General features: G+C 34.4%; 1 protein-coding gene across 3 annotated transcripts in view; it reads left to right on the forward strand.

The window, feature by feature from the left end:
- LOC131689751 (dystrophin, isoforms A/C/F/G/H) overlaps positions 1-16,332 on the forward strand; it is a 1,859,985-nt gene that overhangs the window by 460,100 nt on the left and 1,383,553 nt on the right. For all 3 annotated transcript variants that reach the window (XM_058975046.1, XM_058975047.1, XM_058975048.1), the window contains 4 exons: positions 9,289-9,683; positions 9,739-10,036; positions 10,171-10,319; positions 10,391-10,544. In XM_058975046.1, coding sequence (XP_058831029.1) covers positions 9,289-9,683; positions 9,739-10,036; positions 10,171-10,319; positions 10,391-10,544 — 996 coding nt within the window. The remainder of the gene's footprint in view (positions 1-9,288; positions 9,684-9,738; positions 10,037-10,170; positions 10,320-10,390; positions 10,545-16,332) is intronic.

Here is a 16,332-nt window from a genome sequence, read left to right on the forward strand (position 1 = left end):
ATTTAAGGTCAAGATAGCATCATTTTGAAACCGCCGATTTCGGAGGTTTAGTATCTTCGATGAGTTTTACAAACGTCAAACAGCGCATCATTTGATAAATTTTTTTTGACAGTATATCGTCCAAGAAGTATTTATGGTGAATTTTCTCAGGTTAATATTCATGACTACAATAAAGTCTCAACAAATTCGCTAAAGACACGATCTCTGTTACTATTTTCTGAAAAATTAATTCTGCATAATTTTAAAATTTCAAAAATTACGGTTTCGGAATTATGCCGTTTGGACAGTAAGATCGATTTTCACCAAACCCCTACCAAACCGAATTTCTGGCTACGCCGCTGACTTCAAGTAAGTAGAAACAAAGATGTTCTACAGTCGTTCACAAGAAACTTCTTCGAATGCTGAATATCTATTATAATACATTGACACCCCGATTTTATCAGCCAAATATGAACATATGTTTGATGGGCTCTAGCAGACGAACAAGATTGAATTCGAGTAAATCCTTTCTTGAGCATGTTTTCCGTATCATGAAGATGGAAATATGCAAAAATGAAAAGTTCATCATAATCAGAAATAGTTATCAGACTACATCAAGGGACGGGAAGAATATTTTAACAGTTTCAGTTTATTATAAAGAAAAAAATTGCCCGATTTAGTCAATATCCCCATTTTGTCAGCCTAAAATACACCATGAGATTGATAAAAATGGGTCTTTACTGTATGTATTATTCACTGTGTTTCACATTAATAGGTACATTACATTTTTGGGGATTTTTTATTGCATCAAACTACAACAATGTTTAGGTAGCTTTCAAGGCGTTATTTCATAGACTTCTTCCAAAATTTGGCGAACCTATTCCAATTCGTATACCAATTAATTGGTATACTTAAGGGTTTATATGTTGCAGATAGAGAAAATACTGAAATTTTCAGCTTTTTTCCTACACAATATTACGAAAGCTTATTAAACAATTTTTCCTAATAAGTTTGTGAAAATTATAAACTATTTGAAATTTTTTTAATAGTTTAATTTTTTATTTAACCGTGATTTTTTAATAAATAGTGACCATCGCTTCACAACGTAGTCTATTTTTCATGGCTTGCGGTGAGCACGATCTCTCGAATTGCTGAACTGAAAATTATGGAATAGAAATTAATTTTTAGTATTCTTTACAGATTTAACTCGCCGCGCAGATAGCTCTGAATTAGACCCGCTGGTGCCCTAAGACGATTTCGCTAGATTTTCAGAGCACTGTGCACCCAGTGCATTAACGCAAGTAACGGAAGGTTATCGAAAAGATTCGTGAAAATGAAAATTTCAGTAATGATGATGATTTTCCCAAACGGTTAGTTTTCGAGAGGTTTTTATTCGTTCTTTGGCATTAGGATTAGCGATAATAATTCAAATCAAGGATACTACTGGGCCATACTTTAGAAAAAGTCGATGTCGAAGTAAAATTTGGAACTATGCACGCATGCACTTCAGAGATAGCGTGATATCAGAAGCTGCGATTTCATTTCAACGCTTTTTTTTGTGAAAAGGGCGATACTTACAAATGTAAACATAAGGCTTTTTTCATACATGCGAATGAGGGCTTTGAAACGCAAATAATTAACCTAAAAATTTGGATTCTACGATATTGCTTTCTTAAACTACAGCAAAAAATACAACGGGCGAAACTGTATTTTTGTTTGTTTATTTAAAGTTTCGTCCTCCACGCTCCATGCAAACAAACAGGGCGATACTTTTTTTGCTAGCAGTTTAGAGGCGAAACTGTTATTTTCGTATTTTTTTAGGATTATCAAGCTGATACCAGCTGTAAATAGTAACAATGATCGCTATTGAAAAAACCCGGACGAAATCGGTGGTGTAAAACGGTAGTTATTGTAAATAAACGTAAGGGCGATACTTCAATGCTGATAGGTGTTACGAAAAAGTAAACAATCGCCAAAGGGGCGATACTACCATTTTGTCAATTTCAATAGCAAAAACAAATTTTAATTTAATAATTTCAAATACTTTATGAAGTTTTGGGTTTCGATCACTGAATCATGCAATCTAGGATGTAAAAAACACAATAGTTCTTAAATAGGAAATAAAACCTAAGTCTCAATATGTAATCCCCTAGTTTTAAGCAATTTAAAATGTAAAACAAAACAAAATTGGCACCTTTAAGCTAACGCAACGTGCCTTATCAAATAAACGATTTGAATAAAAAAAAAAAACCTAAGTCTGGAAATATTCACTGTTGATTTTCTTTGAATGATATCACTGCTAGTATCGCCCTTTTCAAGAAAAAGCGTTGATTTCTTAGTTCTCAGTCGCGTTGGAAATTTGAGTAAAATATAAACTTCAAATCGATTAAAAAAAAATCGTTTTTTTTGTTTCAGTACAATATATAACCCCTTTAGCAAAATTCAGTTTTCCCACCACAATATAGATATTTTATTAACAGAGCATTAACAATAATTCGTTGGTATGTCTATTTTATGGGCGATGTTTTCGCTTTCCCATTGATTTGGTTTGAGATTTTTAGCACTTATGTTGTCCTATGCTGATTTGATCGATTCTCTGAGTCCTGCCACTATCCCTTGTAGTATGTGTTATCAAAAACATCGCGAAGCATCATGTTCTAAATGTTCTCAAACGATATAATATCCGAAGAGAGTGATAAGAGTTATAAGAAATGTCTCATCACACTGTTAGGTGGATTAAAAGCGTTTTCCATAGTGGAGTTAATGATTCGGTGACACAGAAGTCTTCAAGAATGTTTGTGAATAATAAATCTAAATAACAGTTTTGCTGATTTCTAACATGATTAATTTGGTTAAGTCCTAAACTTGCAGTTTTGTCAAATATGGCCTGCAGAGTTTCGTTATCCCCAACGACTGGAAGTAGGATGCTTACATTTTCAGTGTCTGGAAAGAAGTCAATGCTTCGTTATAATGTCTTCGGCAATAAGAAAAAACTTTTCAAATGTATCTTTGCGGGCATTTTTTGGGAGGAAGTACACAGAGGCAAATATATGTGTTTCGCCTGCCAGATGGGTTTTAACCCACACATGCTCAAATTCTTTAAATTTCCTTGTAGTAATGATTTCTGCATTAAATTTTGATGTAATTGCTATTAAAACTCCCCCTCCTGACTTCTTTTCAGACATATGAATGTCTCGGTCAGCTCTAAACACATTGTAGGTGTTCCCGAAAATTTCTTCACTTCTAACACTTTCGTCCCAACTAGTTTCTGTAGCCAAAATAATTGTATAGGAGCTACTTAAAATATTCTTTTGAATTTCATTCATTTTCGATACACTTTTCATTCTATTAAAATTTTGACAGTAAATTAAAATTTCTACTGACGATTCTACTTGAGGAGTCGAGATTACCTCAAACCTTATGGAGAAACATATTGTATTTATTTCTGAACAGCCAACAGTAGTACTGTTCAATGCACCTTTTCATCACATTCTGCAGCGCAATTATTCGTCAAGTATACATCAATCCATTAACCCTACCCCAACCTACACCCTGTTCCTCTCCCATGGCGTTTTGGTGGTCCGCATAGACTATTCTGCCATTATCCCTCCTACCATCGGCCTTGGACTGACTTTCGCTCTCATTGCCCCACCAAACGCTGCAAAATGAAAATGAAAATGAAAATGACAAAATGGAGACATTGACTAAATCGGGCATTTTTTTTCTTTATAATAGACTGAAGCTGTTAAAATATTGTTACCGTCCCTTGATGTAGTCTGATAACTATTTCTGGTTATGATGATCGATCTTACTGTCCAAACGGCATAATTCCGAAATCGTAATTTTTGAAGTTTTAAAATTATGCAGAATTAATTTTTCAGAAAATAGTAACAGAGTTTGTGTCTTTCGCGAATTTGTAGAGACTTTATTGTAGTCATGAATATTCACCATGATTACTTCTTGGACGATATACCGTCAAAATTATTTTATCAAAAGATGCGCTGTTTAACGTTTGAAAAACTCATCAAGGATACTAAACCTCCGAAATTAGCGGTTTCAAAATGATGCTATTAAATTACTGTTTTTGAACATTTGACCTATACATATAATTGGTCATACAACAAAAATCAAATGCTCATCAATATCGATCAGGACCTGCTAGAGTCGAATGGAAATCGTCATTTTTCATAAATTTCTCTCTACATTCGGAAAGTGTTATGCTCGATATTAATCATATTACGTTTTCGTCTCAACTCGACGCATTCCCAAAATAAAAACCTGTTTTAATCCACCTAGTGCTGCAATTGTGCTTTTCTCATTTGTCTAGACTACGATTCCATGGCTGGTTATGTTCAATACAATGGTGGAAATGAATATTACATGTTCAGTACGATTTGCACATACATACAATGGATCGACAGCCATCTTGAGATACCATGTCATACTGAAACATTGCTTGAAACCAGCGGCAGATCATGGAGAAAGATCCGGGAGGTCCGGGTCCTGCCGAAAATTTTCAACTTGTTAAGAAATTTTAAACTAGTTTTAATTTTAAAGTAGCAACCCCTCAATGCATACTCACTCCGGGCCGGTATTATTGACGTATTTTAGAGTGATTGCATAACCTTTCTATATGAGAAGGGCAAAAATGTACCAAAGTCCAAAAAGGCAATTTTTGTCAAGCATTATTTTTTCGAGTATACATCAAATCTCAATGTTTCATGCATTTTAATGTCATTTGGAATCAAAAATACAAATTTGATTTTGAAAATTTGTATGGTGTTAAACCCCAAAACCTTCTCTTGGCTACGCCGTTGCTTGGAGTTATTTACTTCGCTTTCATTTTCCGATATGTTTCAGATCGATCCGATGGTTATAAGTTAGAAAAATTGCAGTCAGAAGGTTCGTACAAATGAACATTTTTGCACTGATACGTTATCAAGTTCCTTCCAGACAACTTGGAAGTGTTCGGTGATTATTTCTAGCGGTTGTAGATAGAAAAATGAAATACAAAATTCGTTTTATCGATATCATGTTTGGCTTATTTCAATGGATTATTACTATATTGAACAATAAATAGGTGACAAAGAGTAATCAACAACAACAAGCCATAACTTTTAAAGTATTCAAAATAGATATTTGAAGTCTTCAGTAAACTGCCCATAAACGCATAAGAGTCCCATGTGGATTGTTGTCGAAAATGAGTTATCCGTTGGATTGTATTCTGTATCACCACTGAATCACACTGCACAAATAAGATTACCGGGTTTGTTCAGAAAATATCAAAAAAATACCAAAACATGGTTGTCCCATCCATATGGCTCAATGGATGGGACAATCTTGAACAGCTTTTTTCTCGGCTTGCTGTTTTTCAACATGGGACTCGTATGCTGTTATGGGTAGTAAAATTATTCGCAAAAGAGCTACAAATTTGCTCAAGGCATCATATCGATATAATCACTTCCAAGAAAATTTATGAAAATATCTCACTCATAGGGGGATTAATCAGCAAAAGCACAATACCGAAACAAAGGGCATATTTCCTCCATTAAATTCTCCGAAAATACTATTGACTTAAAATAAGCCGTTTTGGCGTTAATAATAGATTACAAATCTTTCGTCCGCATATAATGTTAAATGTCTCTTTTGATAATAGTCCGATTCCAATCTATAGTTTGTTCAAAAGGTATTCAAATAAGCTGCCTAAAACTACATAAAATGTTAATCTATGTTGTCAATTTCGGCAGATAATTCAAAAAAACTGCAAAAACGCCGTTTTTACACGTTCAAGCATTCATATCTTGGAAACTAAACATCAGAATCAAAAACAAATTAATAGGTCTTTCATTTAAAATTGGTTTGGATAAGATCGGCTCAGCCATTGCTGAGAAACACGAATGAGAGTTTGTCCGTTACATACACACACAGACATTGTCCCAAATCGTCGAGCTGAGTCGGCTCTCCGGGCCATGGAAAAAATCTTGAAAGTTTGAGCGAATTTCACACATTTTTTTATAAGAAATGTAAAAAGGGTGTGAAAAGTATGGACTGTTTTTAGTGGTTAGGCACGAATGTGAGTCGTAAGTTCCACACGGTGCCAGTATGCTACCGACCAGGCTTTTGAAGCTTTTTAAACCTTACTATAAAAAAAACACATACACCGTTGCAGTTGTGCTATCTTATGACAAGCGCCATTTTACACATTTCGAGAAAAACGATTTATAAAGTTTGAGATTGAATATCTTGAAACTAATTAATGGTATAAACAATTCAAAGAATACGATTGATGCTTCTATCTATTCTGTATTAATCTCTCAAATATTACGAAGATCAGTTGACTATGTTTCGAGTTTTTGCTATAAATGTAAACAAAAGTCGCACTCACACGTGTCATAGGTGTGTATTGATGGCAAAATTTGTATGGCGTGTCAATCGGTGAGATGCATTTTGAAGAAAATGAGTCAGGGAATCTAGAAAAATAGTTATTTTTGATTACAGTGTTGCCAAATATGCTATATTTCCAGTTTGAAACTTAAATTGCATTTTTTCACAATTCGTGCATTCGTGATTATGCCATTGTGTTCCTCAGATAGTTTTGCATATAAAAACATGTTCTACGTCAAGATAATTTGAGCCAATCCCCAGACACTGCCATTTGAAGCAAAAAAATAAAAATTTCTCAGCATGTTTTTCACTATATCTCAGTAACCAAGCAGAATGCAAAATTATGTAAACGTCACTTTGTAGAGATTTTTTAGACAAGGATGCGGCATATCTAACTCAGTTTACCCCAAAATGGCAGTTGTCATAAGATAGCACAACAGCGACGACCCTCACATGCAGATATTGTCCCAGATTGTCGAGCTGAGTCTATTAGTATATAACACTCAACCCTCCAGGTCTCAGAAAAAATCTCGAAAGTTTGAGCGAATTCTATACATTTCTTTTAAAAGAAATGTAAAAAATACGGTTCTTGAGCTAAATTTCGTAATTTGAACAGTACTAAAACTTTGCGGAAAAAACATACCGATAAGAAAAAAGTTTTTCATGCGGTTTTTTAATTAGCGCGACTTTTTTACGCGGATTTTTAATTTAACGCGGATTTTTGAATAACGGCAGTTTTACGGGGTTTTTGAAAACCGCGTTGGTTCAAAAATCCGTGTCAAAAAGACTTCAGTGTATAATTAATTTGATAAGTAGTCGCAAAGTGATGATAATTCAAAATTTTGGTAACGCAGAAATAACTTGAAGTATGAATAAATAAATCGCCTTAAATCAACTTTCGGATCATCTTACCATAATTAGATTTTTTGTTACTTTACAGAGTCGAATTGAAACGCCAAATTCTAGCAAACTAGTCGAAAAGAGTTTCAAAATAGCCTCGGCAGACGAACAAATTTTTTTGACTCCCGGTATTCTCAGACACGATTCCTATAAAACATTCACTTCACTTGAGCAACGCGTAAATGAGTTTGACAAAACAGCCAAGTATATGATAAAAAAGTTAGAGCAAACACGTAAACTCATTGACAATTGTGAAGATGATTCAAGTGTGATTGAGAATTTGAAGCTCACCATAGCCCCTGATGCCGCAACTCTGATATGTCTCTTTTGATAATAGTCCGATTCCAATCTATAGTTTGTTCAAAAGGTATTCAAATAAGCTGCCTAAAACTACATAAAATGTTAATCTATGTTGTCAATTTCGGCAGATAATTCAAAAAAACTGCAAAAACGCCGTTTTTACACGTTCAAGCATTCATATCTTGGAAACTAAACATCAGAATCAAAAACAAATTAATAGGTCTTTCATTTAAAATTGGTTTGGATAAGATCGGCTCAGCCATTGCTGAGAAACACGAATGAGAGTTTGTCCGTTACATACACACACAGACATTGTCCCAAATCGTCGAGCTGAGTCGATTGGTATATAAGACTCGGCTCTCCGGGCCATGGAAAAAATCTTGAAAGTTTGAGCGAATTTCACACATTTTTTTATAAGAAATGTAAAAAGGGTGTGAAAAGTATGGACTGTTTTTAGTGGTTAGGCACGAATGTGAGTCGTAAGTTCCACACGGTGCCAGTATGCTACCGACCAGGCTTTTGAAGCTTTTTAAACCTTACTATAAAAAAAAACACATACACCGTTGCAGTTGTGCTATCTTATGACAAGCGCCATTTTACACATTTCGAGAAAAACGATTTATAAAGTTTGAGATTGAATATCTTGAAACTAATTAATGGTATAAACAATTCAAAGAATACGATTGATGCTTCTATCTATTCTGTATTAATCTCTCAAATATTACGAAGATCAGTTGACTATGTTTCGAGTTTTTGCTATAAATGTAAACAAAAGTCGCACTCACACGTGTCATAGGTGTGTATTGATGGCAAAATTTGTATGGCGTGTCAATCGGTGAGATGCATTTTGAAGAAAATGAGTCAGGGAATCTAGAAAAATAGTTATTTTTGATTACAGTGTTGCCAAATATGCTATATTTCCAGTTTGAAACTTAAATTGCATTTTTTCACAATTCGTGCATTCGTGATTATGCCATTGTGTTCCTCAGATAGTTTTGCATATAAAAACATGTTCTACGTCAAGATAATTTGAGCCAATCCCCAGACACTGCCATTTGAAGCAAAAAAATAAAAATTTCTCAGCATGTTTTTCACTATATCTCAGTAACCAAGCAGAATGCAAAATTATGTAAACGTCACTTTGTAGAGATTTTTTAGACAAGGATGCGGCATATCTAACTCAGTTTACCCCAAAATGGCAGTTGTCATAAGATAGCACAACAGCGACGACCCTCACATGCAGATATTGTCCCAGATTGTCGAGCTGAGTCTATTAGTATATAACACTCAACCCTCCAGGTCTCAGAAAAAATCTCGAAAGTTTGAGCGAATTCTATACATTTCTTTTAAAAGAAATGTAAAAAATACGGTTCTTGAGCTAAATTTCGTAATTTGAACAGTACTAAAACTTTGCGGAAAAAACATACCGATAAGAAAAAAGTTTTTCATGCGGTTTTTTAATTAGCGCGACTTTTTTACGCGGATTTTTAATTTAACGCGGATTTTTGAATAACGGCAGTTTTTACGGGGTTTTTGAAAACCGCGTTGGTTCAAAAATCCGTGTCAAAAAGACTTCAGTGTATAATTAATTTGATAAGTAGTCGCAAAGTGATGATAATTCAAAATTTTGGTAACGCAGAAATAACTTGAAGTATGAATAAATAAATCGCCTTAAATCAACTTTCGGATCATCTTACCATAATTAGATTTTTTGTTACTTTACAGAGTCGAATTGAAACGCCAAATTCTAGCAAACTAGTCGAAAAGAAATTTAAAATAGCCTCGGCAGACGAACAAATTTTTTTGACTCCCGGTATTCTCAGACACGATTCCTATAAAACATTCACTTCACTTGAGCAACGCGTAAATGAGTTTGACAAAACAGCCAAATATATGATAAAAAAGTTAGAGCAAACACGTAAACTCATTGACAATTGTGAAGATGATTCAAGTGTGATTGAGAATTTGAAGCTCACCATAGCCCCTGATGCCGCAACTCTGATATCACAAGGCGATACGTTAATATTGGAAACACACGGTAAATCCAACACGCTCACGCAGCATTTAATCAATACACAATCGCATTTAAGAGAAAAATTTAAGGAGGTACAATCATCAAGGTATTTATTATATGCTCTAATTAGCTTTATTTTTCATCTTTTATTATACTTGCAGGAATCGCCATAACACAAATTACACATCTGCGCAACAATTGATCATGATGGAGAAAGACATTAGTTTTAACGATTCTTCTCATATAAAGGCAATTAATTTAGATGAAATTTCAACGAGAGTACTAAAGCGCATCGGAGATTTACTGGCAAAGCCATTTACAAGAGACAACGAAGTTGCATTAACTAAACGAATACTGGATATCAAAGAGCGACAAGAAGAGGTCAAATTAGCCATCGGAGTCGCCTCTCAAACGGCGCCGACAGTTGACGTATCCGACACGATGACCAATCTTGAAAAGGTTTTGAATTACTTGTTGAGATATTAATTGTTTTTGTAAGAAGATTTCCGATCCATTTTTAGGGTAGTTAGTAGGAAATCTACAAGCAAAAAACAATAGATGGTTAGATATTATTTTGTTTCATTCTTTTACAGGGTATGCGAGATTTATCGATTCATTTCGATGAGACCATAGCTGCGTTAGTTTCATTAAATAAAAGCGGAAGTAGAGAAGCTATCAACATGTTAAGTGAACACGAATCAGCAAAAAATCTTTCTATGTTAAGAGATACGTCATACACTTTGTACGATACAATAAAAATTGTTTCGAAGGAAATAATAATTAAGGAAAAGAATTTCGTATTTTTATTTCTAGATGCCCCGATATTTTTGCTAAGACCATAACCTGTGATACTGAAGCTATAGAAAACAATGTACCAGCAATCTTGAAAAGTATACAAGAACTAATGGCCGCACCCATAGCTAGTAGTACGGAGGAACATTTAGCTAGTAGACTGTTAAATATAAAGGTAAGCATTTTTGTTTTTACACACACATATATACATATATATATATATATATATATATATATATATATATATATATATATATATATATATATATATATATATATATATATATATATATATATATATATATATATATATATATATATATATATATATATATATATATATATATATATATATATATATATATATATATATATATATATATATATATATATATATATATATATATATATATATATATATATATATATATATATATATATATATATATATATATATATATATATATATATATATATATATATATATATATATATATATATTTACTGACGAAGACATTATGGCTGCCATAAGCAAGTTAAAGTCCTCTACATCGGTGGGGCCCGATGGGATTCCTTCCATTATACTGAAAAAATGCGCAAGCGCATTGTGTACACCTTTCCGACCAATCTTCAACCAATCACTGTCGCAATCAGTGTTTCCCGTGTGTTGGAAAAAATCATTAATGTTTCCAGTTTTTAAAAAAGGTGATAAGCAAAATGTTGCGAACTATCGTGGTATAACCTCGCTCTGCGCTGGATCAAGTTGTTTGAGATCCTAGTAGGAAATATGCTCTTTCGTGAGACCAAAGCATACATATCGAAGGACCAACATGGTTTTTTTGCAGGCAGGTCAACAACCACCAATCTAGCCCAATTTACATCGTACTGTATTAAAAATATCGAAGATAGATCACAAGTAGACACTATATACACTGATCTTAAAGCTGCCTTCGATCGTGTAGACCACTCTCTTCTTCTGGCAAAGATCGAGCGACTGGGTGCTCCATCAAATTTTACAGGATGGCTTAAATCATATCTCGTAGATCGTTCTCTGTCTGTGAAATTAGGAAGTAACGTGTCATATAGCTTCATCAACTTGTCGGGTGTACCTCAAGGGAGCAATCTCGGACCGTTGCTTTTTTCTTTATTCTTCAACGACGTCTTCTATGTTATACCCCCAGGGTGCAAACTTACACGGAAACGCTCGCAATCGCATAGCAACTAAATTACTAGTCGTATTTCTGAAATCGATTAGTTAAAATTTGGTACAACTAAACGATTGTTGATTTTTCTAAACTGTCATTTTTGTTTTAGCATCAAAACGAAAATTGGCAGAAACAACTAATTTTCTAGTTGAAAAAAAATATGCTGTCAGTCAGTCAACACTCAAACTCTTCAATTCCAACGCATATATTTAGTTGGATCAACTGAAGTCATTGTTGATTCAAATCGGCTTTGAATTGAAATTCAAAGTAATTTCAGTTGATTCAACTATGTGAATGATACATTTAGTTAGATCAACTAGAGTAATTGTTGAAACAAAAAACCTGTTTATTTAAATTCAAAGCAACTTTAGTTGTTTCAACAGTGTAATTAATAAATTTAGCTGGATCAACTAAAACCATTTCTGCTTGTGGATTGAAATTTAGAGTGACTTTAGTTGATTCAAATAAAATTATATTACCTCAACTAAAATTATTTCTGGCTGACACGCACACACCCGCATGCGAATACATATCTACGTTCGCACACGGGAGTGTGTGTAGTGTAGATTTTTGATTTTGGAGTATTTCTCAAGAAAATCAAATTCGCAAATCGTATACTATAATACTATTGTAATATTACCGTTATGTGAGTTACATTTTTATAAATACAACAATATGTTCACCGGTATCACTGGTATTCGATCGTTATTGCATGACCAAAGCTCTGGATTATGAAGACTGTGTAGTACAATAATGAAGTGTTATTTCTTCGAAGATACTTGATGATACCAAACCTTTGCTGCTTCCGTTCGTATGTTCGTTTTTCATCTATTAAAAATATATAAATCATTATTACAACAAAGACGACAGGCAATACAAAGGGTCTTAAAACGGAAAAACTATTCAAATTAAAATCCTTGACTTGATATACAGTTTTGTATTTATAGATTTTCGCAACCAATAAAAAAATTACAAACTAAACAGAGGTGGCTACATATATGTGGGTGTGTAGTCTAGCTTATTGGGATATTGCGGACGTCATGGGTGATTGACGAGCGTTCGCCGATGATTTCGAACAATGTTTGCCTTATGTTGGATCTGGTATAGTATTGCTAGGATGCCCTGCTTTCACGCAGGATGTCAATGTAAAAAGTTGGGTTGAATATAGAAGACAAGCCTATTTTGGTAATACATTTACATAATTGTATTGTGTTGAGATATTTTACGTCTGAAACGTATACACATACATGGTGACGACGACCAGTCTAAACACTAAATTGAATGCCACATACCTAGGCTTGTTGATTGCCGTTTGACTATTCTATCTCCAAAACTAATTGTCTTCAAAGCTACGAAGCAATGGTAAAAGCTATCGAAGTAAGGCACTCTCGTATTTGGAGATGACCAAATACGAGAGTGCCTTGTCAGTTGTGACGAAAACCGAAAACAGTATTCCGATGAACAGCATCAGATTCATTACTGCAACATGACCAAACCAAGCTAGATACGGACCATGGCGTAGACCATGCAAAACACTTCGTCACCGACCGTAGCAGGTGTCGTGTGACCTTACACGATCATGGCCAATACCACTATGGTAGTGTATTGTTGTGTTACACCAGAAATCTTCCACTGGGGGTTTATTTTTCGTTTCAGTAATCCGATCATGTTGTAGTCCTCCAAAAAGCACCAGCTATCGTAAAGGTACTCACAAATTTATCTCAACCGGATCTTCCACAACGAACAAACTGTAACAGTCCGGATGGAAAATTTTATGGTTACAGATGTGGGTTCACTATATTATACTGATATACCGTGTTGGTGGTAGAAACTGTTGTTTCTGTACCGCCGAGTTGTAAGTAATCGAACACAAATTGAAGATAAAAGGCTTGTGATCAGAGCTGATGCAACAATCAAGTGCTCTTAACAGCATTTTGTAACCAAGGCAAAGAACTAGAATTAAAACAAAACCATATAACACAACGATTTAAATGATGACTAGAATTAAAATTATAATACCGAAGATTTGAAAACGAAATTTGTTCCTAAAATTAATCAAAATATTTGGAACTGTCAGAAGTTTTAAGCGACCCATGTAGCAGATGGTGGGCAACTATATCGTTAATGCTGTTTACATTCAGATGGCGCTAACAATTTTAATTTGTTTGCGTGGATGTTGTTGGTTCGAATCAAAGCTCGTCGAATGTAAACAAAAGGTTTGTTACACGGAAGTTGCTCCGGAGCAAACAGAGTGACTTACGTGTACTGGAACAAACCTATTAGGTTTGTTCCAGTACACGGAAGTCACTCTGCTGCGTTTGCTAATTTAAAAAAAATATAACGTACTTTTAGTAGTCTTAAAACTATTTGTTTGATTTGATCTGAAAAATTAAGAAATATTGGTTACAATATAGTTGCACCTTCCTTATAAAGGGTTAAATTGACTAACCTTTGAACAATTCTCTGTGAAATGATGCTTTAGTCGCCTTATAAATTTTAAATGAAATAAAAATAAATTTTAAGATAGAGCAACATTTCAATTGCTAATTGTAAATATAAATATACATCGATACTACAATGAAGAGTACATTGACCGATAAACGATCGAAGACGTTAGATGAAGAATGTGGAGAACCCATGCAGCATTTTCGACTGTTGTTGCACTATACACAGCCAATATGGAGAGAAAGATGGAAACATTTGACACTTTTGAGTGTATTAGTATTATACTTGCAAAATTAAGCATGGCGACCGGGGCCCTTGAAGTAAACATCAACATCCGAACGAGCATCCTGATTCTTTAGTGCACGATGAAAAGTGAGAAAAAGCCGAGCTTCACTTCGGATCTATCGGTTAGAACACTTATGGACTTTTTTTACCTCGAAAAAAACCGATTAAATTAACTATGACCGAACCGAAACAAAACATGGCAACAGAAGGGGCCACTATGTCAACTGTTTTCCTTTTCCTCATATCCTCTTGTTTTTTCGGCTTCATCATAGAAAAATGACAACTCCACTCACATACAGAAAAAAATGTGTACACCTGTATACATCTTGATACACAGCGCATCAATTTCGCTCATCATGGGCCCCTTTGGTTCGAATCAAAACTCGTCGAAATGTCAATTGACAACCCGTATAAATCAATACCATTCCAGAAAGCTTTGAAACCAATTCTAAACGGTTCATACAATACTAGCCATATTGTGAATACTATTGATATATTCCATCATTATAATTTTACAATTAAACAGCATGCTCATTTTAGATACCATTTCCAATATTTTTCATGTATCTTATATTGAATATTTGTATACTAGGTTGCACTTTTGTGCTAGCGGTTAATACTGCTGGTGGTCTTTATTATTTCTATATCTGCTCCATAAACCTGTAGTTTAACATGATCAAAAATTCTCGTCTTGCAATATTAGGGCGATAGCTCAATTGGATAAAGCGTCAATCCAATTAGTGTCAACGAAGTTTTCTTCAGAAGATGGCGTGTAACAAAATAAAACTTCATAAATCAATAGAATTGAAATATGAAAAAAGGAAGAGATTTTTGTCTCCACCTAATATTTTATGCATCGCTAACTGTAAAATATGCATAAACTGTAAACTGTTCTTGAATGGTATGTTGTTAAAATGTAAATGGAAAAAGCGTATAACAACCCGTTGTTTATATGGTCGAGTATGAAAAAACGATAATGGTTATGTTCGATTTTATATCAGGCAATGGCTAATCTATTGTTGAACAAACCATATTGAAAATGGTTTTTAAACGTTTGATGCAATGGTTGGCATATGGTACACATTTATGCGGTAATAGGTTCATCCAGAGCGTTCATTTGGGTTTTCATTTTACTAGCGTTGCCAATTATATTTTGATTCCAGCACCGCATGTGGCTACGCCACATCGCTTTTTACGCATACTGTCGTACGGCTTACTCAAACATAGATGTTTGAGTAAGCCGCACAAAGAAGTATTTGATTGAAAAATCTGGCCAAAGCTAAATAAATATTTGTTTACAGCAGAAATTATTATTCAACTAAAATTGTACATAGCATCAAAGATTTAGTATAATTTGTAAGTTTATATTCATATACAAATGCAACAAAAGCTTTTTGGCCAATAAAAATACCCTTTTCTATTATGTTAAAAATGTATTTTCACATATTGTATTTCCAAAGCTTTGGTGTACAGCAATTTTTATTATTGAGGATTCCGGTTGATAGCAAGATTTGCTTGCTTCCGACGGCGAGTCGGCAGCCATCTCACCCGGTGGATACTCAGCGGCTTTTTGATGCTTCGGTTCCTAGGCCTCGGTTATGTGGCTAAGCCGCATCGTACTCGTACACCTTATACAGAGGTTTCGGAAGGGGGGATTGCCTATATACATGGGACAATTATGCGTAGAACGGCAGTCCAGCTCTCTGTTGAACTCCGACGATTTCGCCACCTGGGCGCCAGTTTGACGCTGCACGCAGAACTTTATTTAGTCATCGATACCATACTTTTCTATCTGCCTCTCGTTTCTTCTGCTGTAAATTTTATTCATTAGACATATTCGGTATATCCACTCATTGAATGCTTACTTGAAGTATATGCTAGAAAATGCATAAAAATCACAGCTGAATAAAAGAGACGGGAATAGAAAATATGCTAACTCTGCATATTTTTATTTCTCAGTGTACGAAATGAACCATAGGTTTGTTCCAGTACCAGGAGAAACTGGAAGTACTCCGGAGAAAAACTTTC

The sequence above is a fragment of the Topomyia yanbarensis genome, chromosome 3 (assembly GCF_030247195.1).
Source record: "Topomyia yanbarensis strain Yona2022 chromosome 3, ASM3024719v1, whole genome shotgun sequence".
In the NCBI taxonomy this organism is placed as follows: domain Eukaryota; kingdom Metazoa; phylum Arthropoda; class Insecta; order Diptera; family Culicidae; genus Topomyia; species Topomyia yanbarensis.